The sequence below is a fragment of the Vigna unguiculata genome, chromosome 6, assembly GCF_004118075.2.
Source record: "Vigna unguiculata cultivar IT97K-499-35 chromosome 6, ASM411807v1, whole genome shotgun sequence".
Lineage (NCBI taxonomy): Eukaryota > Viridiplantae > Streptophyta > Magnoliopsida > Fabales > Fabaceae > Vigna > Vigna unguiculata.
In genome coordinates, this window is record NC_040284.1 from 27121757 (window position 1) to 27147771 (window position 26015).

General features: G+C 32.5%; 4 protein-coding genes across 5 annotated transcripts; 3 read left to right on the top strand and 1 right to left on the bottom strand.

Moving 5' to 3' along the window:
* Positions 1 to 1325: 1325 nt before the first annotated feature.
* Positions 1326 to 3510, top strand: LOC114187089 (aspartyl protease family protein At5g10770-like). Its single transcript, XM_028075218.1, has 3 exons — positions 1326 to 1446; positions 1569 to 1765; positions 1976 to 3510. The coding sequence occupies exons 2-3, from the start codon at positions 1660 to 1662 to the stop codon at positions 3280 to 3282; spliced, it is 1413 nt and encodes a 470-aa protein (XP_027931019.1). The 5' UTR covers positions 1326 to 1446; positions 1569 to 1659; the 3' UTR covers positions 3283 to 3510.
* Positions 3511 to 7938: 4428 nt separating this feature from the next.
* On the bottom strand, positions 7939 to 10598 carry LOC114188571 (fibroin heavy chain-like). Its single transcript, XM_028077143.1, has 3 exons — positions 10593 to 10598; positions 8948 to 9850; positions 7939 to 8847 (listed from the first exon to the last, which is right to left on the bottom strand). The coding sequence occupies exons 1-3, from the start codon at positions 10596 to 10598 to the stop codon at positions 8236 to 8238; spliced, it is 1521 nt and encodes a 506-aa protein (XP_027932944.1). The 3' UTR covers positions 7939 to 8235.
* A 1628-nt stretch (positions 10599 to 12226) lies between these two features.
* Positions 12227 to 14226, top strand: LOC114188572 (sugar transport protein 1-like). Its single transcript, XM_028077144.1, has 3 exons — positions 12227 to 12679; positions 13068 to 13688; positions 13777 to 14226. The coding sequence occupies exons 1-3, from the start codon at positions 12227 to 12229 to the stop codon at positions 14224 to 14226; spliced, it is 1524 nt and encodes a 507-aa protein (XP_027932945.1).
* Positions 14227 to 20312: 6086 nt separating this feature from the next.
* LOC114188878 (pentatricopeptide repeat-containing protein At4g02750-like) lies at positions 20313 to 23007 on the top strand. Of its 2 annotated transcripts, none has more exons than XM_028077536.1 (2): positions 20313 to 22368; positions 22740 to 23007. In XM_028077536.1, exon 1 carries the CDS (start codon positions 20338 to 20340, stop codon positions 22351 to 22353), a length of 2016 nt encoding a protein of 671 aa, XP_027933337.1. In that variant the 5' UTR covers positions 20313 to 20337; the 3' UTR covers positions 22354 to 22368; positions 22740 to 23007. The 2 variants fall into 2 exon arrangements, with proteins under 2 accessions (XP_027933337.1, XP_027933338.1); XM_028077537.1 differs by having other exon boundaries at positions 20313 to 22051.
* The last annotated feature ends 3008 nt before the right edge of the window (positions 23008 to 26015 follow it).

Sequence of the window (26015 nt, forward strand, 5' to 3'; positions counted from 1 at the left end):
TTAGTCTCTTTTCTAATTCCAAATGTCAAAAACAACCAAACAAATCTTTCAAATGTCAATTAGCATGAAATTAAATCTAAACTTTTTTCAAAAAATCCATCCAACATATTTTTAACATATTCGTGTGCTAAAATTATAACACACAAATTAAAATTAAACATCTTTTAAATTTAAGTCTCATTTAAATTGTCTTTCCAATTTCAAATGTCAATAACCTCAAAAGAAAACTTTTTTCAAATGTCAATTAGTATCATTGTCATATTTTAATTGTAATCTCTTACAATAGCTACTCAATACAACTTTAAATCATCCATTATCTTATGATTTTTAAAGTAAATAAATTATTTTCAAGTGGATCTGAGCTACAAAATTTAATTTGATTCAACTAACTTTCATGCATTCAATTTTTTATCCCAAAAAAAACACTTCCCTATTCTACATCAAATACCTGGATCAATCAACATAGTCTCAAAACTGTTTTCATTTTAACTAATGGTCCTATTTGAATCCAACAAAATTTCTTTCAATGCTGTACCCTAATGGCCCCAATGCACATAATCAAGGCAAAAAAAAACCCAGATTTCTGGTTTACAACAAAAAGAGTACTTTTGTTCTTAATGTAGCAAGCAGCTACTAGCTACTGATATAAACTGATATCATATGGCTCTGCACTCTTCACTGTGCAACGTTTCCTCCTTAATTAATAATGTGGTACAGATTACAGTTTCATGTCTCTTTCATCAGTTTTTTCCAAGTAATAAGGCTTTAAATGAAGGCCAAATCATCATGTCATGTCAACTCCTACACTCATTGGAACTCTCATCAACACCTAATTATGATTACACTTACCATTAATGAATTTCTGCCGACAAACACTTTGGTAACTAAAATATCTCATCATGGTATGAGGCATTTGCACAGTAACATTCTATGCAGTTAAAAGTTAACAAATATCTTCGCATGTGTATATTCAAAATACACCGAAGAATTCACCAGAAAACCTGAACTCTGGTATTTTCTTTATTATTTCATTAAGCTAGTAAAGTTAGAGTTTCACTATCAAAAATTTATCTTCAGCAAGCATGGTTATTTTTCTTCCTCTTCTCTTCACTTTTGGTTGGTTGAAGTTATGTGATTAATGATATTAACACTGTTATTATTGAAAAAGGGTATGTAGGTGCTCGGTATTTAAGATACTGTTGTAACAACTTTAGTCTATCATGAAGAATAATATTAATACCATAGGGTCATAGTGGACCATGTTTGTAGTTACTCCATTGAAATTCACGAGCTGTGAGCTCTTTGGGTTGGAGAACATTTAAGGCATTCACTATGCAGATACTGAAGGAAACTCCTTTGAACTTCTGCCAGCCAGCTATTTATTTTTGAGTGATTCCAAATCCTCGTATAACATCTTTCTATTACTTCTCAGACTTTCTTTCTATGGTAAAATATCAAACACTTTCATTTTCCTTTGACATTAAATGTTTTATTTTTTCATTCAACATTTTTATTATAAAAACATATCTGTAAGAAATAGAGCATCACCCCCTTCATTTTTCTTGTAGGAAAAGTGTCGGTTTGGCTACTACAAGTAGATGTATAGTATAAATATACCATATATCTGTTAAGGCAAGAATTAAAGCTATTACAAAACCAATGTTGCAGAAGCTGCCAAGTGAGGTGTACAAGATGGCCATATTTTGGTTTCTGGTTTTCTCTGCACATCTTGCCACAGCATCATCCTCTGTTGTGGAAGTTCAAGGCATGAATTTCAGTGGCTTGTTAACCAGTTCTTGAGTTAGATTGTGTTACTGCTGTCAAGTTTCCTTTTCTGTATAGAGAATTTTGTTTTAGTTTACCTGTGGTATCTACAAAAAGAAACAATCTTGAGTTTCGTTTTCAGTATTATAATGAAATGATGAGTTTGTGCAGGTACATATTCATATTAACCTTACAAAAGTTCAATTTTCAGATAAGGATCCAAGGCAGAAGAAAGAGGGCATGCAGCTTAAACTGTACCATGTGAAAGGTCTTGAATCCTCTCAAACTTCCACATCACCATTTTCATTCTCTGACATGATCAAAAAGGACGAGGAGCGTGTCAGATCTCTTCATTCAGCACTAGCAAACAAGGATGGTGTCAGAAATTCTGCCTCTTCTGATAAATTCAAGGGACCTAACCTTTTGACCACACCACTGAAATCAGGTTTATCAATTGGTTCAGGCAATTACTATGTGAAAATAGGACTTGGGACCCCTGCTAAGTATTTTAGCATGATTGTTGACACTGGTAGTTCCCTCTCCTGGCTCCAGTGTCAGCCTTGTCTCATTTACTGTCATGAACAAGTTGACCCTGTGTTCACTCCTTCCACTTCCAAGACCTACAAAAGATTTCCATGCTCTTCCCCTCAGTGTTCTTCTCTCAAGGCCTCCACTCTGAATCCTCCAAGTTGCTCAAATGCAACTGGGGCTTGTGTGTACAAAGCAAGCTATGGTGACAGTTCTTTCTCAATTGGCTATTTGAGTCAAGATTTGCTAACTTTATCCCCTTCAGAGGGTTCATCAGGTTTTGTATATGGCTGTGGCCAGGACAATCAAGGGTTGTTTGGAAGGGCTGCTGGTATTATAGGCCTAGCCAATGACAAACTCTCCATGCTTTCACAATTGTCCCAAAAATATGGCAATGCCTTCTCCTATTGCCTCCCCACATCTTTTTCTCAACCTAACTCTTCCCTATCAGGTTTCTTGTCCATTGGAGCCTCATCATTGACATCCTCACCATACAAGTTCACTCCCTTGTTGAAGAATCCAAAGATTCCAAGCTTGTACTTTCTTGGTTTGACAACTATTACTGTGGCTGGAAAGCCAATTCAAGTTTCTGCCTCAAGCTACAATGTGCCTACTATCATAGACTCTGGCACAGTAATTACAAGGCTACCTGAAGCTGTTTACAATGCATTGCAACAATCTTTTGTGACAATCATGTCCAAAAAATATGCACAGGCTCCAGGGTATTCCATATTGGATACTTGCTTCAAGGGGAGTGTGAAAGAAATGTCAACAGTGCCTTTGATTCAGTTGATTTTTCGTGGGGGTGCTGGTTTAGCACTTGAAGCTCATAACTCCCTTATAGAAATTGAGAAGGGTCTTACTTGTTTGGCTCTTGCTGGTACTCCAAACCCCATTTCCATTATTGGGAATTATCAACAACAGACATTTAAGGTGGCTTATGATGTTGCCAATTCCAAGATTGGATTTGCAGCTGCTGGCTGCAAGTGATCATAGAGACAGTGCAATTTGTCTGATGTTGTTTGCAAATATTTGCTTCAATAAAGGTTAATGAACTCTAATGAGGCATGTGCTGTGTATCTTAGTGAAAAAAAATAAGAGAAATGAAAATTAAATGCTCACATAAAAATTGCAGTTGTGTTGGATTGATCGGAAATTGTACTTTGAAAGTGAATATTATGATTCGCTCTGCTGCATGTATAGCTGCATAGTTTGGAACATTGACACTGTTTTGCAATAGATTGAAAAATATGAGTAATGTAATAAATATAATGTAAAACATTGTTTTAGATATCTTAAAAAATTAAAAGCTGATTTCTACTTATTTATTTTATAATCATGAAAATAACTTGTATTGGTTTGAATTTGCACAAACTCCTTGAATATGCTTAGATCTTCCATGGAGAAGCTAATAAAGGTGTTGGTTTGAATCATTTGTATTGGTTTTGGTAGAATAGTGCAGTTGTAGCCTTCAATAGGGAGTGCCACAATGTTCCCCGAATGTCCATCAATAGGGTGTGCCTTCAATAGTCTCATTTGGTTGTTGCCACCAATTTCTGCTAGAAAGTGGAAAAGAGATCAAAGTTTCACAAATCAAACAAAAATGCAAATTATCCTGAAAATGGTAACAATAATCCTACCATCCAAAACTATAAGAAATCATAATAATATAAACCAGTGGCTGAATTCGGTATTGATAGGTCAAAATCTTAGTGAAAAATAAGTCTATAGATACCACACACAAAAAAGAAAGAAATCAAAAGTCCACAATTAACTCGAATTAGATATTCATAAAGTAAATTGAAATTCATTAAACCCCAAATGAAGATTTAGATGTAGATCGTGAGATTACAAACAAAAACAGAAAGAGTAATAGATGAAAACTTAATATGATTAAAAAAAATCCTAATTCTTTTTCTTAAACTTTAATATATGTAGGTGGAATGTCCAAATAAACCAAAGCTTTTAAATTATTTATTCTTGAGATTTTTTTTTCAGAAGAGATCTCATTTTCCTTTTCTGTCCCTAAAAAAAATGACAAAGCGGACTAGTCCGATCTGTTTTGCACATTAAGTACGAGATGGGCCAAAAAGCGGATTTATTTTCTTTACCAGTAATGCAGGTTGGCATGTGTTTGTGATGAGGAAAATAAAAAATTTTATTTCTCATAATTATTGATATTCATTTCCTATCGAATTAATTTCAATTAGTCTAATTAATCAAAGATAAGAACAAGAAACAATGACAGGAAAATTATAGCTAATGTACAATAGTAACATGTCATCTTACAACATGTACAAATTTATTAACCTAAAAATGTATAAAAAGATATTTCATATTTGAGAACTAAAATCATTATTTTATATACAATTGATTATACATAATAATAATAATAATAATAATAGTAATAATAATAATAATAATAATAATAATAGTAATAATAAAAGGAACTTACAGAAACAATACGATGAATGGTGTGAGCATTGAAAAAAGAGAATATTTAATTTTTTAAACAGGCCAATGGACCAGTCCACCCAGCCTTTCCGTGCGGACTGCGAGCCTATGTGGGGCGAGCTTGTGCAGGCCAGCAAGTTCAACATCCCAGTCTACTCCATTTTTTTTTGGCTTGCGGACTAGTCTTGCCTGAATTGCCACCCTTTCTAAAAAACATTAGAATGTAAGAAAAACAAAAAAACCTAATTAATGTTGAAACAATAGGACTAGAGAACATTTTTTATTATAAATATCATTTTGGAAAGGGAAAAAACCCAATTAAGTGGAGTAAATCCTTTAAAAAGTAATCAAAGTAAGTTAAATAATCAAATAGATTATCATTATTATTGAAAATGATGTAATATGAGATGTTAACTTTAGTTTGATACAAAAATAAAATGTAGTTGTGATAGTTTCTTCCTATGATACATGAAGGAGTCTACAATGATTTTCACAAAGTTATAATGTTAGCAACAAATACATATTTGACACAACACTATTGATGACTTCATCTGTACAGGGAGAACTTTGATGTGAACGGTTAGAAATATCTTAATATAATTTAAAAAATAAATAATTAAAATAAAAAACTTACTGTTACTCGTGTTTATATAGACTTTTAATTTATGGGTTAATGTTTTTTATGGCTAACGACTATATTTTTTATTAAAATTTACTTATTTGTCTCCCTTTTCTATCTATAAATACCACCTAAGTACATGGGAAAAAAAATACAACAACAGAAACAACAAACACTAGAGTTTTCTCCGAAGTGTTCTTCTTTTTTTCTCTATATTATTTTTAAGACATTGGTGTTCATAAGGTTCAGAGATCATTTGTTGTACTCGATCGATTTGACTGGTTGTTTTTAGCCCTGTATAATAGGGGCGTTTTCTTCTAAGGATAACACTATGCTTGCCTCAACCCAGACTATTTCTACTCCTTACCACATTTATTTTTTATCCATTATTTATTATTAATAGTATTATATCTCTGATTAATATTCTTTGATTCAGATACATGTTATTATTATTATTGTTCTAATAATTATTATTATATTATTTCATATTTTTATTATTATTAGTATTATTTGAGTAATTATTTTCTAACATAAACTGATGATTTTTTTTTCATGCATTCAAACAGATTCAGATTAATAAATCTCCTCAATTTGGAAACAATAAGTTCAATAATTTATCATCTAAATTTTTTCATCATTCACTTCCTTTTTTACCTTTCAAAATAGTGTATAATGAATACACAAAGATAGTTCACACGTTAAGAAATTCACATTACTGCAAAAGTCATGTGATATGATAACCTCATTTCGCAATTAAGAAGTTCATAGGTATTATTATTGACCACAGAAGAAGAAAGGTGATTGGAGAAAAATGGGTACATTATAGAGCAATGTTGTTACTTGCTTTGCACATTTAAAAGAACTAAACATGTGCACAAATAAAGGAATATCACCAAATTTGTTTTAGTAGCATTTTAACTTTTAAGTAATAGAGTGAAACTCATTAAGTTTTAAGAAGTGACTCATGAACTTCTGTATTCTATGCAACTGCAAATTGTGTACAAAAGCAAAAAAAGCAAAAAATATTGCTTATAGTACGATGAACTTAGCTTGTGGAAGTGGAATTAACGGCTTTTTTGTAAAAAGGGGTCACTTTGACAAAGAATTTGTAAAAAAGGATCGTTTGAATTTTTTTTTTGCAAAATAGGGTCAAGTCGTCGTGATGGAGGACGACATTAAAGGTGAAGTCGTCCTCCACTGTGCCGGTTTCTTTTTTTTTTTTCAAAAAGAGAAACCGTGCTCTCAAAAGCCGGTTTCTATATTTAAAAAGTGAAGTCGTCCTTGGTCCTGACGACTTCACTTTTTGGTTTTTTTTTTTTTTTACACATTCAGCTTTATATATATGTATATTTTTAATTATATATTATTTAGTTTTTTTTAAATATTTGTTTAAGTAAAAATATGAAAAATAGTTTTAAAAAAATTCTAAAATACTTAATCGTTAAATCGTAATACAAAATTAAGAAGATAAAATGATACAAATTAAAAAAATATTAAAAAATCCTTCGATAATTATATTTAAATATTTAATTTGTTAATGTTTATTTTATTTGTGGTTTAGTTAGTCTACTAACTATCAAGTATCATTTAATAAAATACTAAATTTGTAAAATCAAATGAAGAAGTAGAGAACGTTTTGACCAAATCAGAAGAAACTGGTGAAAAAATCGCCATTGAGGATGTCACTTTATTTCTCTATTGTAAACAAATATTTAAAAAAAAACTAAATAATATATAATTAAATATATATATATATATATATATATATATATATATATATATAAAGCTGAATGTGTAAAAAAAAAAACCAAAAAGTGAAGTCGTCAGACCCAAGGACGACTTCACTTTCAAAATATATAGAAACCGGCTTCTGAGAGCACGGTTTCGCTTTTTGAAAAAAAAAAAAAGAAACCGGCACGGTGGAGGACGACTTCATCTTTAATGTCGTCCTCCACCATGACGACTTGATCCTATTTAAAAAAAAAAATTCAACAGACCCATTTTTACAAATTCTTGGTCAAAGTGATCCCTTTTTACAAAAAAGCCGGAATTAACATACTAATTCAAGTGTTATAAGTTTCTATCAAAATATAATAAATAAATTTATAATTCATATTAAAAAAAATAAAAAAAGTGTTGATAGTTGAAGATAATTGTTAATATGTAAATTACAAGTCAACATGTTTGAAATATAATATAATAAATTTAATAAATCTTAGATAAATTTTATATCATATTATAAAATAAATTTAAATCTAATACATTATCACAAAATTGACTTATAAAAATAATAATTATTTTTATTTCATTTCTGTTTGACATGAGATTTCCATTTATACATCATTATTGATATTAAAATATCGTATTAAAAAATAAATTTAAATCTAATACATTATCACAAAATTGACTTATAAAAGTAATAATTATTTTTATTTCACTTCTGTTTGATATTAAAATAAAATAAACAGAGATAAACATTTCAAAAGTATTCTTAGAAACAAAATACACTTCATGAATTGCAATGTTTCACCATATACAAAAACTGCAAAAGTATTCTTAAATAAGTCTCTGTCTGCAAGTCATAATTTTTTTACTATCCTAACTCTATGGAAGGTAATAGAAGCTCGAGAAGGAATAGCAAAACCTAGTTTACTTCCTAGGTCAAACTGAATGCAAACTTATGGTTGACGTCATAGAGAATATAAAGTCCTATGCAGAATGGAAAAAGTATCTCTATATTTTGTGTAGACTGCTTTTTGAAAGTGAAATAGAGACTTCAACTAAAGAGTGAGATTGAGGAGGTATTCACATAAGAAAGTGGCAGTAGTGCATTCCTATATAAGAGAAAGGCTGCTCTTACCTGAATTTGCCTAAGCACCAACCAGCTTTAGGAATCGATCTAGACACACAAAGGTGCCTACCACAGTATACACATATAAAACTATGACACTCCTAATTTGCTCCACTAGATCTATCTCCTCTAAGTTCCAGAAAAACAATTCTAGCCTTAGCATGATCACTACCGCTACTAAGCCATAAATAGTCAGAAATATTATTATCACAAGGCTATGCACTTCCATCCATAATAACCACATAACTGGCCGACTGACCAATGTTGCACCAAGTCTGTATCCTAACACTGACGCAACCATGAGACAAAACATATGCATTTTTTTTTCATTTCTATTTGCATTAATAATATACTCATTACAGTGAATGAGTATAACACCATATAGATAATTAACGAAGATTAGTATCGTGCCTCGATGAGTCATAAGTAGACAACTAATTAACAACCCCGCCATTTGCATGCATGCCATCACACATTTCTTGAAGAAGATTCTCCCTAACTGTATTAAGAATGTTGGTGGAGGTGCTCGTACGGAATTCGCTTCCATGTTTGTGCCATTTATGACCCCACGAACAACAACACCATGAGCAACACGACCAGCAACATGAGCAACACGACCAGCAACATGAGCCTTTCACCATAAAAAGTAAAGCATTTATAAAATCATAATTAAAGAAAGTAAAAAAAATTAAGTAAAAAAACCACACAAAATAAAATGTTTGAATACATACTAATGAGAAGCCCCCAAGGGCAGCATCAACGACATCATCCGCATCAACGGCACCGACAGCGTCGATGGCGCCAACGATATCGACGGTGTTAACGGCGTCAACTGCGTCAACGACATCATCGGCATCATCAGAAGAAATCACTGCAACTCCAATGTCGGCGGCTCCGGCAGCGACACCCGCAACAGCTCGAACAACAGCGGCTCCAATAGTGGCATCCGCAGCGGCTCCCGCGGCAGCACACGCGGTGGCACCCGCGGCAGCACCCGTGGCAGCACCCGTGGCTGCAGAAGGAGCACCCGTGACAGAGGCAGCACCCGTAGCACGCACGACAGGCACGACAGAGGCAGCACCCGTGGCTGCAGAAGGAGCACCCGTGACAGAGGCAGCACCCGTGACAGAGGCAGCACCCGTAGCACGCACGACAGGCACGACAGAGGCAGCACCCGTGGCTGCAGAAGGAGCATCCGTGGCAGAGGCAGCACCCGTGACAGAGGCAGCACCCGCAGTGGCACCTGCGGCGGCACCCGCGGCAGCACCTGCGGCGGCACCCGCGGCAGCACCTGCGGCGGCACCCGCGGCAGCACCTATGGTAGAGGCAGCACTCGCCGCAGAGGCAACACTCACGGCAGAGGCAACACCCGTGGCGGCACCCGCAGCAGCACCTGCAGTAGCACCTGCGGCGGCACCCGCAGTAGCACCTGCGGCGGCACCCGCGGCAGAGGCAACATCCACGACAGAGGTAGCACCGGCGGCAGCTCCAACGGTGGCGACTCTGGCAGCGACAGAGGCAACACCCAAGACAGAGGCAGCACCCGCAGCGGCACCTGCGGCGGCACCTGCGGCGGCACCTGCGGCGGCACCTGCGGCGGCACCTGCGGCAGAGGCGGCACCCGCAACAGCAGCCTATCACAAACAAATTCAGTTAACACATTAATCAAGCAACTATAAAGCAATTTCAACTATGATGCAGTAAAACAGAATGATCAAGTTGCAATTCTATACAATTAGACTGAACCAATGACAAACATTTAAAGTAATTTAGTCATAAAAAATTTACATAATTTACATTTGAGAAAATAGACCGTAATACCATAAACGCTTCGTTACGCAATTACGTTTTTTCTTAGGGCTTGAACTGCTGTATACAAGACCGGGAGTAAGACTAGTCAACTACTATTTTCCAATGTTATTCATTGCATTACCCAAACTTTTCTCGTAAAACTCATCCAACCAGATTTTCAATTGATAATGGTCCACAAATTAAAAGTGAGTCCAAATTACGTGTAACTTAATTAGCCTCTTTTCTAATTCCAAATGTCAAAAACAACCAAAAAAATCTTTCAAATGTCAATTAGCATGAAGTTAAGTCTAAACTTTTTTCAAAAAATCCATCCAACATATTTTCGAACATATTCGTGTGCTAAAATTATAGCATACAAATTAAAATTAAGCATTTTTGAAATTTAAGTTTTAAGTCTCATTTAGTTTGTCTTTTAAGTTATAGCACATTTTAAGTTAGAGCACACAAATGAACGATATAGAAACTGACTGTATCCTAATGACCCCAATCCACCTAATCAAGGCAAAAAAATAAACTCAGATTTATCTTCTGCATGTATAAACTAGGAAAGTTAGAGCTACATACCTCCATGATGGATGGAGATTGACGGAGAGAGAAGAAAATAACTAGTAAAGGAGACGGATGGAAGAGAGGAAATGATATGATGATGGCGCGTAAAAGACGAGACACGAGATAGAAGGTGCACGATTAGATAAACCGGTTACAGTAAGACCTACTGAAACACGTATGAGTTCAGGAAAAAGATTTCCTAAATATTAGATAGTTGTTGTTAAACCTGGAAAAATACTTTATGAAATGAGTGAAATACCAAAAAATATAGAAAAAAAGATATTTCAATAACATCATCCAAAATGTCTACACAAACTCAATCCATTTTTTAAGCATAATAAAAGAAATCATAAGGAAATTCCTGCACAGTATGAACAACACCATTCACTCAATGTGATAAAGTCTAACAATATAAGGATTTTTCACACTTGCATCCAATTATACATCAACATACATGATAATCTCATTAATTCTATAGAAAAAAACCCTTAATATCATACAAAGAACAGTACATAATACTTGTGTCCTTTTTTAAGCCACAAGATTCTGATTTCCATCCATTAGTGCACATTATAAACAACACCGTCCAATGTAATAAAGTTTAACAATATAAGAATTTTTCACACTTGTATCCAATTATACATCAGCATATGATAATTTCATTAATTTCATAGGAAAAAAACCCTAATACCATACAAAGAACAATTATGATCTATATAACACATGTACAATTAAAGTACGACACATTATCAAAAATCACAACAACAAAAAGAGTTTGAGGATAAAAAACATTATTGAGAACATCAAGAACAACCATCCTTTTGGTCTTGTCATACGGAGGAAGGAGTGCGGTATCATTCCACGAACGGTACGCCAGAAGATCTTAGCGGGGCGCGGAAGTGGATTGGGTCATGAGAAGGTTTGTTGTTCATGCGTTTATGCAGGAATCTCATGTACTTCGTCTTCTGCCTCACGAGGATAGAAACTGAAACTTGGATTAAGAAAAAATAGTATGAAATAAATAGGGAAATCAGAGAAAAATTTACAATAGATTTTATTAATGTGATAAATTAAAGTTTTCTAATCTATAAATTTGTAAATTTAAATTTGAGAAGATAGATTAAATCTAAAAGGGTTAAGAGAAGAAAAGGTTTGAGAAAATAGGCACATCGATCTAAAAATGTTGTGAGTTACCTTTTAAATAAAAGTTAGATAATGCACGAGATAGTTATTAAATTAGTTTTATATTTGACATTAGAAAAATAATTTAAAGATTATAGTTTAGTTTAACATTTTCTTCACTTATCAATTGTAATTGAGGTTTGAAGAGAATCTATATCATTTTTATTCATACCTATCTATAATTTTAAATAATTAACATCATTATAAAAATTTACTTACACTTTATTAAGTTTTGTATAAATTAAATAGTATTATAAAATTATAAATATTAAAAAAATGCGAATATTCATGCGCATTTCACTTGTAACAAATTGAAGATATATTATAGGTCGTAAATTAAGGTAGATACAGTTACAAATTGAAGAGATTATAGGCCATAAATTAAGATCTTATTTGTTCTGAGTGTGATACTTGTTGGTGCGTGATGTTGTTTGCACTCTCTCCGCATCAATAATTATTGTTTGAGAATGAGAGAAGCTTTTATTCCAAATGAATCTTTTGGAAGGAATTATCCACAAAAATTGACATTTACAGTTTTCATGATCTGTTTTGGAGCTGCATTAAGTGGATTAATGGCTGGTTATGTACTGGGTATGGCAGGTGGTGTGACTTTAATGGATTCTTTTCTGAAGGAATTCTACCCAGAAGTATACCAAAATCATAACATCATAAACGATCAATATTGTAAATTTGACAGTCCAATATTGACATGGTTCATATCATCTCTGTATTTGGCTGCTATGATTGGATCATTGTTAGCATCCACTTTCACTCGACTCTACGGGAGACTCGAAACCAGGTTCTTTGGGAATTTGTTCTTTCACTTTGGCATTATGGTGTGGTGTTTTCCTCAACAACAATCTTCGATGTTAATGGTTGGTTGCGTCTTATTGGGTTTTGGAATTGGATGGACCTTTCAGGTAATAATCCTATATATTTTTATATAAACTTTTATTCACTTTTTGATACATAATAATTAATGATATATTATGAGTAATAAAAACTGATTTAAGATTTTTTTTTTCTCATAAATATTGTTTAATCATGTTTTAAAATTAAAATAATTATTCAGACGATATTTTTTAAATTAATAAACTTAATAGAAAAGATAAGTGTTATTTGATGTAATTTTAGACTTACAATGTGCAGAGATTGCACATTTTTAAAATTTAAACTTATAAGGTAAATTAAGTGTTAAAGTAATCTTTCATTAATTAGGTAAAATGCATCATATGAAAAAGAAAAAGTCTTGATGGTTAATGTTATGTATTGTTATGTTACAAAGTTTTTTTTTTTTTTTTTGAATAGTCTGTGCCGATATATATATCGGAATTTGCTCCCTATAAATACAGAGGATCTCTTAATATGTTGTTTCAATTGACAATAACTATTGGCATCTTTGTTGCAAATGTCTTCAACTACATTTTCTCTCGGATGGAGAGCGGAGAAGAATGGTTCGTTAACTTTGTTATGACGACCCTCAGTCTAATGTTTCCTCTAATCTTTCGTCTGGATACACCAATTTCTTTGATTGTACGAGGTTTTAATAAGAGGGCTAAGATAACACTTATTAGGATTCGAGGAACTACAGATGTAAAGGAGGAGTTTGAAGATCTTTTGGTAGCAAGTGAATCCTCAAAAGTAGTAAAACACCCTTGGGTCTCTTTATTAAAGAGACAATACAGACCCCAACTCACATTTGCCATAGTCATTCCCTTCTTCCAACAACTTACTGGTATGAATGTGATTGTATATAATGCTCCTGTTTTGTTCAAAACCATTGGTTTTGAAGCCAATGCTTCTCTCTTGTTTGCCATGATTACTGGATGCTGCAATGTAATTGCCACTCTTGTCTCCATATTCACGGTTGATAAATTTGGTAGGCGAAGTCTTTTCTTGAAAGGAGTAATACAAATGTTTATTTGTCAGGTAACCTTTTTTCTTAACACTCTTTTAATGTTATTTTAATAGTACAATGTGATAATTTATTTGTTGTTTTTGATTTGGCTTCTCTTAGATTGTGATAGCCATAGCAATTGCATGCAAATTTGGATTTGATGGAAACCCAGGAATGTTACCAAAGTGGTATGTTATTGTGGTTGTGTGTGGCATATGTGTGTACGTGACAGGAATTGCATGGTCTTGGGGTCCTCTAGGATGTTTGGTTCCAAGCGAGATTTTTCCACTTGAAGTGCGTTCAAGTGCACAAAGTATCACCGTCTCCATGAACATGATATTCACCTTTGTCGTTATACAAAATTTCACCAACATATTTTGTCACATGAAGTTCGGATTGTTCATTTTCTTTGCATGTTTCATCATTGTGATGAGCACATTCATTGACTCTCTTCTACCAGAGACTAAGGAAGTTCCCATTGAAAAAATGCATGTTGTGTGGCAAAGTCATCCTTATTGGAAGAAGTTTGATAAACAAACCGATGTCACAACTATTATGAATGAGTATTAGGATACTATTCTTATATTTTAACTTTTTATAATATATACTATTTTTAGTAGTTTACTAAGAAATATGTATTTTCTTTTAGTTCTGGTTAGTTCCACTTAACCATGGAACTTTTAGTTGTTCGTTTGAATTGTTAGAATATATATAATATTTAGTAAAAAAATGTTACCAAAATTTAGTAACATTTTATCAAATGTAAATATACCTTATGTTATTAGTACTTTTTTGTATCAATTATAAATATTAATAGAAATGTTTATTATGATGAGAATGAAGTTTTATGCATGGATTATTTAGGTTCAAGTTGAATAGTTGATTTTAAAAATAAATAAAGCATATAATTTGTATAAATACATTTGTGATATTATCCATTTTACAAGGAGGATAAAGATAGGATAAAGATACCATACAATACAAGGAGGATAAAGATACTTAATTTTGTTATGCTAATTCGTACAAATGATATTGAAAATTTGAAAAAGGTTGATCTTTTGTGTCCGCTTCAAGACAAACAACCACTTCTATAAATAGAATATAATATATAGAATCTAATTCTAGAATTTTATTGATTTTTTCACCTTATTCTTATACAGAAAATTAGACTCAATATTTTTGCAATTTGCTTCAAGCATGGTAAGCAGCACTTGTTCCAAGATCATGGTAAGGAAAGAAAATCTAGTACTCTGTAATATTTTCGTTTATATCATGAATCAAATCAACGCAATAAAAATAATAATAATAATAGTTATATAAATTAAATATACAACATTTATATTATTATATATTAGGTAAAAATATATATATTATGTACAAAACTTATAATATATAAAAAATATATATTACATATAAAATTTTATGATATGTAAAAAACATAATTACGTACAAAAACAATATAGTAAATGTAAAAACATATATATTACGTACAAAACATATAATAGTTAAACCAAGAGGTTGTACAAAACATATAATAGTTAAACCAAGAGGTTATAAACACGGTAGTTAAACACGTAACTACAACCCATATATGTTTGGTAAGATATGAACATTACTATATTTAAAATTCTGATGCATGATACACATTCGTACTCCAATGCATTTCTCTTTCTATGTCAGAATAAACATGTTTTCGAACTTTTTCTTTTAAATTCAAAGTATATATTCCTACGAGAATCTCGGCAATCATTTGTTCTGATTTTACATATTAATTATTTTGAACTAATAGAAAACTTTTTGATGGAATAGTCACATCATGTATAATGTCACCATTTTCAATATTAACATACAAGTATATATAACGTAGAAAAGCAGGATATCCACGTATCTACAACCCATATATGTTTGTTATCCCCTGAGTTCCATCGTTCCATCTACGCTACTCATGTACATCTTACAAAACCACATGGTATACCCATGACTACCCCACTGAATCTCAATAGGGATGCAATTATAAGCAATGATATTTCTTTTGTTAACATAAAACTAATCAAATTTAAAAAATTATTAATTTATTTATTATATTAAAAGGAAGGTCTCAGATAAATATTTTTTACTACTAATATTTCTTTATTAAATTAGTTATAAATTTATGTTTAAGGAAAAAAAAACTTAAAAAAAATTAGTATTAATATACCTCTATTAAATTATTGTAAAATTATTGTAACATCCGATTTAAATAGAATAATTCTACTAAATAAAACAACGCATAATTATAATATAAATAGAGCACACGACATACAATACATAAGTATTAACGGTTACAGTTATCCATAATACACTATAAAGGAAGGTTAAGGCAAACAACAATGCCACACACAAGAATTACAAATAGTTTAAGCTAGGAATTTGCTCAAAGAACAAAGAATCACAAGGACTACATTGTCCCAAAAGAATCAAGCAGCTTCACTTCTCTCAAATCCTATTTTTTCATCGAGAGGTAGAGTGAATTCTAAGGTTCCTTATTCCGATTGTTAAGTAAGCAGAAGAAGAGGGAGAAAGAATGGGCACAGTCCCACGCACGCGTTTTCAACCCGAAAGGAATTTAAAATGAAACAAGAATATGTGTTAACTATCTATGGAGCGGAGTGACTATCCTTAATCCCATCTTCCCTATCTCCCCCTTGCCTTTCACACCAAACACGTCAATTTTAGTTGTATTATGCTACAAAAAGGTAAGCAAACCAATTATGGAACTTTTTCAGCAATTATCGTTCTCCCTGCTCGAATCTCGCTCAAGCTAGAGGTGCTCGTTCAGGCAAAAGAGGTTCTCTCGCTCAAGTGAGCCCTTCTCGCCTAGGCGAGAACTCGAACAGTGAGCACTGCAAGGTTTCAGCGAGTTCTCGCTTAAACGAGACCTCCTCAACTAGGTTGTTGACAAAAGGAAGAAGATGGACATCTTCCTTCAATAAGGAGTTTTGATGATGATGACTTACAAAAAAAGTATGAAAGACTTAATGATGATGCATGAAAAAATGTTGAAGACTTAAAAGAATGCTTGGATTCAAGAGATACATTAAAAGCTTAGGGGTTTAGTTATTTATGTCTTGTAATATGTGTATGTTATTTAAAATAGTTAAATTAGTATGTCAAGAGTCAAAAGGCAAAACCCAAGTAGTAGAGCACCAAGAGAATTTGATTTATTTGCAAAACTCACTGGAATAATCTATTATTCTTAGTGATAATCGATTATCTCAATTAAAACTGAGTTTTGAGAGAAACCTCTGTGATAATCGATTATCACAACTGATAATTGATTATCATCATAATAGATTATCATAGTGAGAAAAGTGTTTTTATAAAAGTTTTTGTGATAATCGATTATCACTTATGATAATCGATTATCTATGGTAGTTATGACTTAAATTTTCATATTCTTAACCTAATTTCTAAATAGGCTTCTATAAATAGAGTGACAGAAGTTAGATAAGTTTGTGTACTTGAGAATTCTCTGTGGGAAGGCTTTGAAAAATCTAGTGTGGGTAGAGCGATAATTTTCATCAAGTGGGATCTTGAGTGCCGCTGCTATTACTAGGAGAGGTCGATCATCCTTTGTGTGATTCAAAGGAGGTGTTCATTCTTTGTGTGACTCAAGGAAGTTGTTTCTTCATCTCTTGTGTGATTTAAGAGAGGTGTTCATCCCTTGTGGATTTAAAGGGATGTGTTTTCTAAACCTTAATCTTTCTATCTTTCTAATCATTGATTGTAGTTTGGTTTTTCTTAGTGATTGGGTTAATGTCATTTTTAAGAGATTAACAACTAGACGTAGGGTCTTTTGATCCGAACCAGTATAAATACTTTGTGCAATTTTCTCTTCCCTTCCCTACTCTCTTTATTTTATGTGTTTATTAAAATAAAGGAAAGAATTTTAATTGATCTTTGATATTAAAAGGGAAAATTTTAAAAGCACAATTTTTTATTAAGAACCCAATTCACCCTCCCTCTTTGTTTTTTGTCCAAATGTTACTCATTTTGCTGCACGTTTTCAACATGGGCGAGAGTATTTTTGCTAAAAAGTGGAGGCACATCGCCTAAGTGACAACTCGACCAGAAACTTGGAGAGTTTTCTACTATTCTCGCTTAGGTGAGGGTTGCTCGCTTGGACGAAAACAATAGGTTCCTTCCCTGCTCACGCATGCAACAATCAGGCATTCGGAACCGAACAACATTTCAACAATTTATTGGCAACCACAGCAACAAACAAGCAATATAAACATGAAACAAAACTAAAAACAAGCAGATATACTAAAAGAAACATGAAAAACCTTAGCTTCCCTTATCTAGACAGATGCTAGCAAACAAAAACAGGCACCCAACAGATTAGCACCACAACCCCATAAACAGATTAGTGAGTTGAAAACATGTACACCAAAATGAAAACAAGGTTATGAAGATGAACCTTAGACAGAACCAATGCAACCAAATTGGAAACGGGAAAGAAAGCACAAAGGTTTAGTGGTCAATTTACTTGGAGGAAGAATGAGTTTAACTAGCTCGAAGGAGGAAGAAACTTACGCCCTAGCAGAGCTTCCTGTTTCAGCACTCTGAGGGAGATAGGGAGCTATTTCTAGAAGATGAAGACATAATGAGAGTGAGTGAGTGGCTGTAAGGGGTCTTGGGAGTACTAAGTGGGCTGACCCTAGGCCCTCTAATAAGGTCAGGCCCAAACTTTTGTATAACAGAAAATGGGGCTTACAATTATATTTAAGAATAAAAAGCCTAAAAACAATATGGTATTACTAATATAACTATATCAAATTAATTATAAGTTTATGTTTGAGAATAAAATTTAATTAAATTATTATTAGTGTATTTTAATTTTTATTGGTATTAAATAATAATTAATGAGTTAAACCATTTTGGTAGTAAATTATAATTTTGTTTATGAAAAAAAGAATGATAAGTTATATCTATTTTCTTCTAATCAATCTAGATTCTATTTTCTTTTTCTATTTCTATGTGAAATATCTTGTTTCTCCTTACTTTCTTCTCTTCTAAGAGGAGTCATTTTTTGAGGGGGTTTTGGCATATTATATCTCTTGAATCTCATGTTATTTGTGTGTATCAATTTTTTTCATCTCATTTATGGTTAATAAGTTTTTTCTTTCTAATTGTATTGCTACTATTTTTATTATGTTTTCGATTTGAATTTGTATTAGAATTAAAAATATGTTTCTTTTGTCCAGTTTTGTTTTTTTATATTTTTTTATTTACGAGTTTCAAGTTTCAAGTTTTTTTTTTAATTTTTTTATATATATCTTGATGAGAAACTGTAATTTCTTTTACAAAATTATTAATAAGAATATGATTTGGTATAATAGATTAATTAAATTGTAATTCAAAATTAGCCATTCTGTAGTCAAATATTCATATTTAAGAAAAAAAGACTTGATATCAAGGAAAAATAATTTTTCTAAAAAGCTGCATCTAATTATAACTCAATATCTTAATATTTTATTTAATAATAATCTTTATTGGATTTTAAGATACATATCTTTACATATATAAAGTGAAAGAAAGGAGTGAAAAGCTCTCGACGATATAACCGATTATACATGTGATAGAATTGATTTGTTTATAATTTTGTTTAGTTCAAATCTTCTATTACTGTACTTCAATTAATTATGAGGCTATTTTGTATTTTTTGTTGTTGTAATAATTATAATAATAATATTAAAAAATAAAAATAAAAATGGAGTAGTATGATATGTGATATGTTTGATGAGGAGGAAGGATATAAGGAATAAAACCATGAAAAGAAATTTACCTTGATGAAAGACATGTAAAAACGAGTAAAGTTAACAAAAACAATTGTCTTAAATTCAAAAGAATAAATTTTAACCTAACTCGTTTAGTCCATTATCTAAATGTATTTAAATTGGACCAGTAGAGCTGTGATAGACTTGTTTTCTAAAAAAAAAAATAGGTTTTAAAAATAAATAAAACAATGAAAAATATGTACGTATATCAATACTGATTTTAATAATATGATCTAAATTTTAAAAGTACATATTTTTTAATTTATTTTTTTAAAGAAACCAAAATGATCTATTACCATGACATAGATAGGGCTCAGAAAAAAAAAAAAAAACACATCTGAGTGTATATAATAGAAAGACAATTACCATGAGATAATATCTTCTAAATAAATATCTATTTATTTATTTTTTATTTTTTATATTTTATATTTTAAAATTAATTAAAATATGACATTTTATGTAATAGACAAAAGTTGTCAAAATTTAAATTGTAGTTTACGTAAAAAATGGAGATCGATTAATTTCAAAAAATTGTGAATTCACCCTACTATTTTCAATTTATTATTGACTTATTTTTATTTTTAATTTTATTAAATCAATCAAATTATACTACTTCCAAAACATTCTTTTCCACTGCTTTCTTACAAAATAACTAAATTCTCGATTTTATTTCATAGTTATTTATCTCTTTTTTTTTTCAAAATTTTTCTTCTTCATTCTCATTTTATTATCTCTTTAGTTTATACCAAACTTACTATTACAAAACAATTTTGATTCTAAACTAGCTACTTTTTTATACCAGTTTTTACAATTCTAAAAATACATAGTAAATGATAAGAATCCTTGTATCAACCCAGTACTGATGACGAACATGTGTGTCTGTCAACACGGAAGGAGAATTTGTGGGCCTAGTTATCCTTTACTGAGGTATTTCATAGCATCAATTTCCAGCGACCAAAAAAATGGTCTACGGAAAATTTTCAATGGGGCTGAGATTTCAAACCCCGGAACCCCTTTAATGGCCAATAATTTGAGCTTAACGCCGAGGTCTACGGATGATGCACTCCACAGACTCAATGCGGGGATAACAATCTTGGGTCGCCAGGGCAAGCTCGAAGAAGCAAAGAAGTTGTTCGACGAAATGCCCCAACGAGATGATGTTTCGTACAATTCGATGATTACTGTTTATTTGAAAAACAAGGACCTACTTGGAGCCGAAACCGTGTTCAGAGCAATGCCACAGAAAAACGTTGTTGCAGAATCCGCAATGATTGATGGGTATGCTAAAGTTGGTCGCTTGGATGAAGCTCGTAAGGCGTTCGATAGTATGATTCATAGGAATGCATTCTCTTGGACTAGTTTGATTTCTGGGTATTTTAGTTATGGAAGAATTGACGAGGCTTTGCACTTGTTTGATCAAATGCCTGCGAGAAACGTTGTGTCCTGGACTGCTGTGGTTTCAGGCTTTGCTCGCAATGGGTTGATGCACCATGCTCGAAAGTATTTTGATCTCATGCCTGAAAAGAATATCATAGCTTGGACAGCTATGGTCAAGGCATATCTTGACAATGACTGCTTTAATGAGGCTTATAAGCTCTTCCTTGAAATGCCTGAAAGGAATGTTCGTTCTTGGAACATCATGATCTCAGGTTGTTTGAGGGTCAATAGAGTGAATGAGGCTATAAGTTTGTTTGAATCGATGCCGGATAAGAATCATGTTTCGTGGACGGCTATGGTCTCGGGTTTGGCACAAAACAAGATGATTGGGATTGCTAGGAAGTATTTTGATCTCATGCCTCATAAAGATATGGCTGCATGGACTGCAATGATCACTGCATGTGTTGACGAGGGTCACATGGACGAAGCTCGCTTGATTTTTAACCTGGTGCCGGAGAAGAAAGTTGGGAGTTGGAACACAATGATCGATGGCTACGCAAGGAATGGTGATACAACAGAAGCCTTATGTCTGTTTGTTTTGATGTTAAGATCTTGCGTTAGACCCAATGAAACCACTATGACTAGCGTATTAACTTCCTGTGATGGCATGGTGGAACTCATACAAGCTCATGCAATGGTCATACGGCTCGGGTTTGAGCCCAACACATGGCTTACAAATGCACTTATTACGTTGTACTCCAAAAGTGGAGACCTTCGCTCAGCTAGGCTTTCTTTTGAGCTACTAAAGTCAAAAGATGTAGTGTCATGGACTGCGATGATAGTAGCTTATTCAAATCATGGACATGGTCACCATGCCTTGCAGGTATTCGCACGCATGCTAGTATCAGGAATTAAGCCAGATGAGGTCACCTTTGTAGGACTCTTGTCAGCTTGTAGCCATGCTGGTCTTGTTAACCAAGGTAGAAGACTGTTTGACTCAATGAAGGGTACTTATAACTTAAATCCTAAGGCTGAGCACTATTCCTGCCTTGTAGACATTCTAAGTAGAGCAGGACTTATGGATGAAGCAATGGATGTAGTGTCCACTATTCCTCCTTCCGAGAGAGACGAAGTTATTCTTATGGCTTTGCTTGGTGCGTGCAGGCTTCATGGGGATGTTGTAATGGCAAATTCCATTGGTGAGAAACTATTAGAGCTAGAGCCATCTAGTTCAGGGGGGTATGTACTACTAGCCAATACATATGCTGCAGAGGGTCAGTGGGATGAATTTGCACAAGTTAGGAAAAGAATGAAAGAGAGATATCTGAATAAAATTCCAGGATATAGTCAAATACAGATAAAAGGGAAAAATCATGTATTTGTTGTTGGGGAAAGATCTCATCCCCAGATTGCGGAAATTTACAGATTGTTACAACAGAATCTTCAACCTTTGATGACGGAAATGGGTTCTACACAAGAGAACATGTTGCTAGTAGACTAGTTCTCCACTAATTAAGTACTAACCCAAGTTACATCTAACATAAAAAATGTACACTTTATAGTGTTTTTATGAATGCCACTGCTTGGTTCTTTGAAACTTGGTGCGCTATTTTGCATGATATAAATGATTGACTGTTAGGAAATTTATGAGAACCACAATATATGTGAGAATACAAAGTTGACAAACAACAGTTAGTTAAGGTGTTTTATGTTATTGCATAGGAACATAACTATAGAGTGAACTAAAAAGGTAAAAAGTGAAATTGTTGTTAACCGTTCAGTTCCAAAGTCCAAATCAAATTCAAATGAGCTAATGATTTGCCCTTCTGTTCTAATCATGGGATTTGTAAAAGCTGTGGATATAACTCTTTCTTTTTCTTTATGCAGTGGTACAGATAGGAACGAAAAGATTCAGAAGTGACCTTGAAATCCAGTTGCATTATGATTAATGGACTATGAAAAGTGAGGGGCGTCAAACCATTAGAAAATGGCAAACCTTGGCCTCTTGTGAGTTGTGAGTCTTGTGACTTGACCTATTAACCACCACCGTGAAATATGGTGCATGTATTAAGGAAAAACTATTCATGACTAAGAAAGAAGATACGGACACAGACGGCAACATCTTGGAATAAGATTAAAACATATGCTCAAACTGCACAACAAACAGTTTAATAAAATACTAATTATTATATAAACCTTATGACATGATTTTTTTTGTAACCTGAGTCTTAGCTTCTTCTGTGAGATTCTGAACTTTGCTATCGAGTTTAAGTCTCTTCTGGTTCGTTAGTCATATTTAAAACCCAGAACTCTTTTTTATGGAGAAATTTTTTGTCAGAACCCAACACTAAATTCTTCTTAGGACAACAATATGACCATAAAAGCTTATTGAAACAAGTTAAAAATTATTTGAAAGGGTCGAATTAAGTTCCAAATAAGCTCATGTTCCAATAATCCAAGTTCAACTCCCTTGTACTTTGACCAGGTCAAACTGAACTATTTGAACAAGCAATCAGACACGTTTGTTCTTTGTAGGCTAGCAAGCAGCAAGTTTTTGCAAACACAAGGAAACTTTCCCGGCTTTTTTGTAAAAAGGGGTCACTTTGACCAAAAATTTGTAAAAAAGGGTCGTTTGAATTTTTTTTTGCAAAATAGGGTCAAGTCGTCGTGGAGGACGACATTAAAGGTGAAGTCGTCCTCCACCGTACCGGTTTCTTTTTTTTTTCTCCAAAAGGTGAAACCGTGCTCTCAAAAGCCGGTTTCTATATATTTTAAAAGTGAAGTCGTCCTTGGGCATGACGACTTCACTTTTTGGTTTTTTTTTTTTTTTTTACATTTTCAGCTTTATATATATATATATATATATATATATATGTATTTTTAATTATATATTATTTACTTTTTGTTAAATATTTATTTAAGTAAAAATATGAAAAATAGTTTTAAAAAAATTCTAAAATACTTAATCGTTAAACCTTATTACAAAATTAAGAAGATAAAATGATACAAATTAAAAAAATATTAAAAAATTCTTCGATAATTATATTTGAATATTTAATTTGTTAATTTTTATTTTATTTGTGGTTTAGTTAGTCTACTAACTATCAAGTATCATTTAATAAAATACTAAATTTATAAAATCAAACGAAGAAGTAGAGAACATTTTGACCAAATCAGAAGAAACTGGCGAAAAAATCGCCATTGAAGATGTCACTTTATTTCTCTACTGTAAACAAATATTTAAAAAAAAAACTAAATAATATATAATTAAATATATATATATATATATATATATATATATATATATAAAGCTTAATCTGTAAAAAAAAAAAAAAAAAAAAAAAAAAAAAAAAAAAAAACCAAAAAGTGAAGTCGTCAGGTCCAAGGACGACTTCACTTTCAAAATATATAGAAACCGGCTTCTAAGAGCACGGTTTTGCTTTTTGAAAAAAAAAATGAATCCGGCACGATAGAGGACGACTTCACCTTTAATGTCGTCCTCCACCACGACGACTTGACCCTATTTTGCAAAAAAAATTTCAACGGACCCATTTTTACAAATTCTTAGTCAAAATGACCCCTTTTTACAAAAAAGCCAACTTTCCCCTTTACCTTCTTTTGAGAGGCAAGAGAGGATCACCAATAGCTTTCCCATGTCATTCACAAAAGGAGATTCCCTAAGTTCTCAGTACTGTCATTATTTTCCTTTGGTGCATCCATCGTTTTCTGGCTCTATTATAACAACTTGCTTTCAAGACAAAATATCCAATTTTGATACATTTCTCGTACCCCACATTTAATGAATAAACCTGAATCTGCATTAAAATTAGCACATTCAAGTTTAGTGATTGATTACCACGACAACTCAATACAAGCTTGTACCTATTAAATTTCAATTATTGTTATTTCTCATTTGTCTTCTTGTTATATGTCTTGCTTGAAGCATGTGCGAAGGAGCGTCATCACTACCTAACCATTCCACATAACTTGTGGACACAAAAGAAAAAGATAATATTTGTACGTGGACACATACTTGCTCTGCTAATACGTTTGTGCTTGTAATTTCTGTACACGTTTGATTTCTTAGCTGATTGCTTAAATTGTTGTCTAGTGTATTAGTTAACTCAAAAAATCCCTCCTAGTTTGGTGAAGATCATGATCCAATGTTCAAACCCTGATAGATTTAGTTAAGATGTTAAAGCTGCTATAGTTTAATCTACTTTCATATAGGGTGACTTTTTTTCTCATATTATAACACTCGGCATTATCCACAGTTAGTTTTGAATCTCTAATATAAACTTTATCACTTTAAAAGTTGAAATGAAGATTCTGCACAAAAATTGAAAAAGGATAGGTAGTAAGTATGATTCAAAATACTGTTCTCTTCTCTCTTCTGAAGTCCAAAAATTGATAACACAGGATTCAAATGTATCTCTGTCCATGCCCTTAAAAGTTGAAGAAAGAAAAAATAAATAAAAACCTTTAAATTGAGAGGTTTTTTCATGATTACTCACTACTACTAACAAATTCATTTACTGTAAAATGGACTAAACTTAAACATCTCTCCAGGAGTGGAATATATTTTACTTTACTTAGGATTCTTAAGTTTTTATTTTCTCTGTTACTGATATAGATACTTTATGGTATTTATCACATCTGAACATAGGTTACTACAGTAACCTAATCTGTAGGTAATATTTTGGGACCCTCTTCTGGTTTTTTGGGAGAAAAGAAAAGAGAATTTGGAAGGGAAAAAAAAGGGAAAAGGAGGAGAGAGGCATTTGATTGTCACCTAGGGCAGTAGTTCAAAGAAGACCTATTATTCTAACGCGGTTTAATCATCAATGGGACAACTCATCCTTTTTCTGATCAAAGGGAATGGAAAGAAACTAAGCAACAGCAAGCATGCAAAAGCACAAATCAAACTAGCTTCTCTTTTTTTTCTTTTTTTTTCTTTCACAGTATGCTTTATTATATGATCAAATAAATTTGACTTTGCCTTTTTTTTTTCACTTGGCTATTCAAATAAGAAAATTCACAACTAGCTTAATCCTATGACTTAGAGTCTGGATACTTTTAGTTAATTACAATTTTCCCCAGAAGAAAAAAAGAAAACTTTATTTAACTAAGTACATCAAATTAAATTATGATTAGTTAAAACCC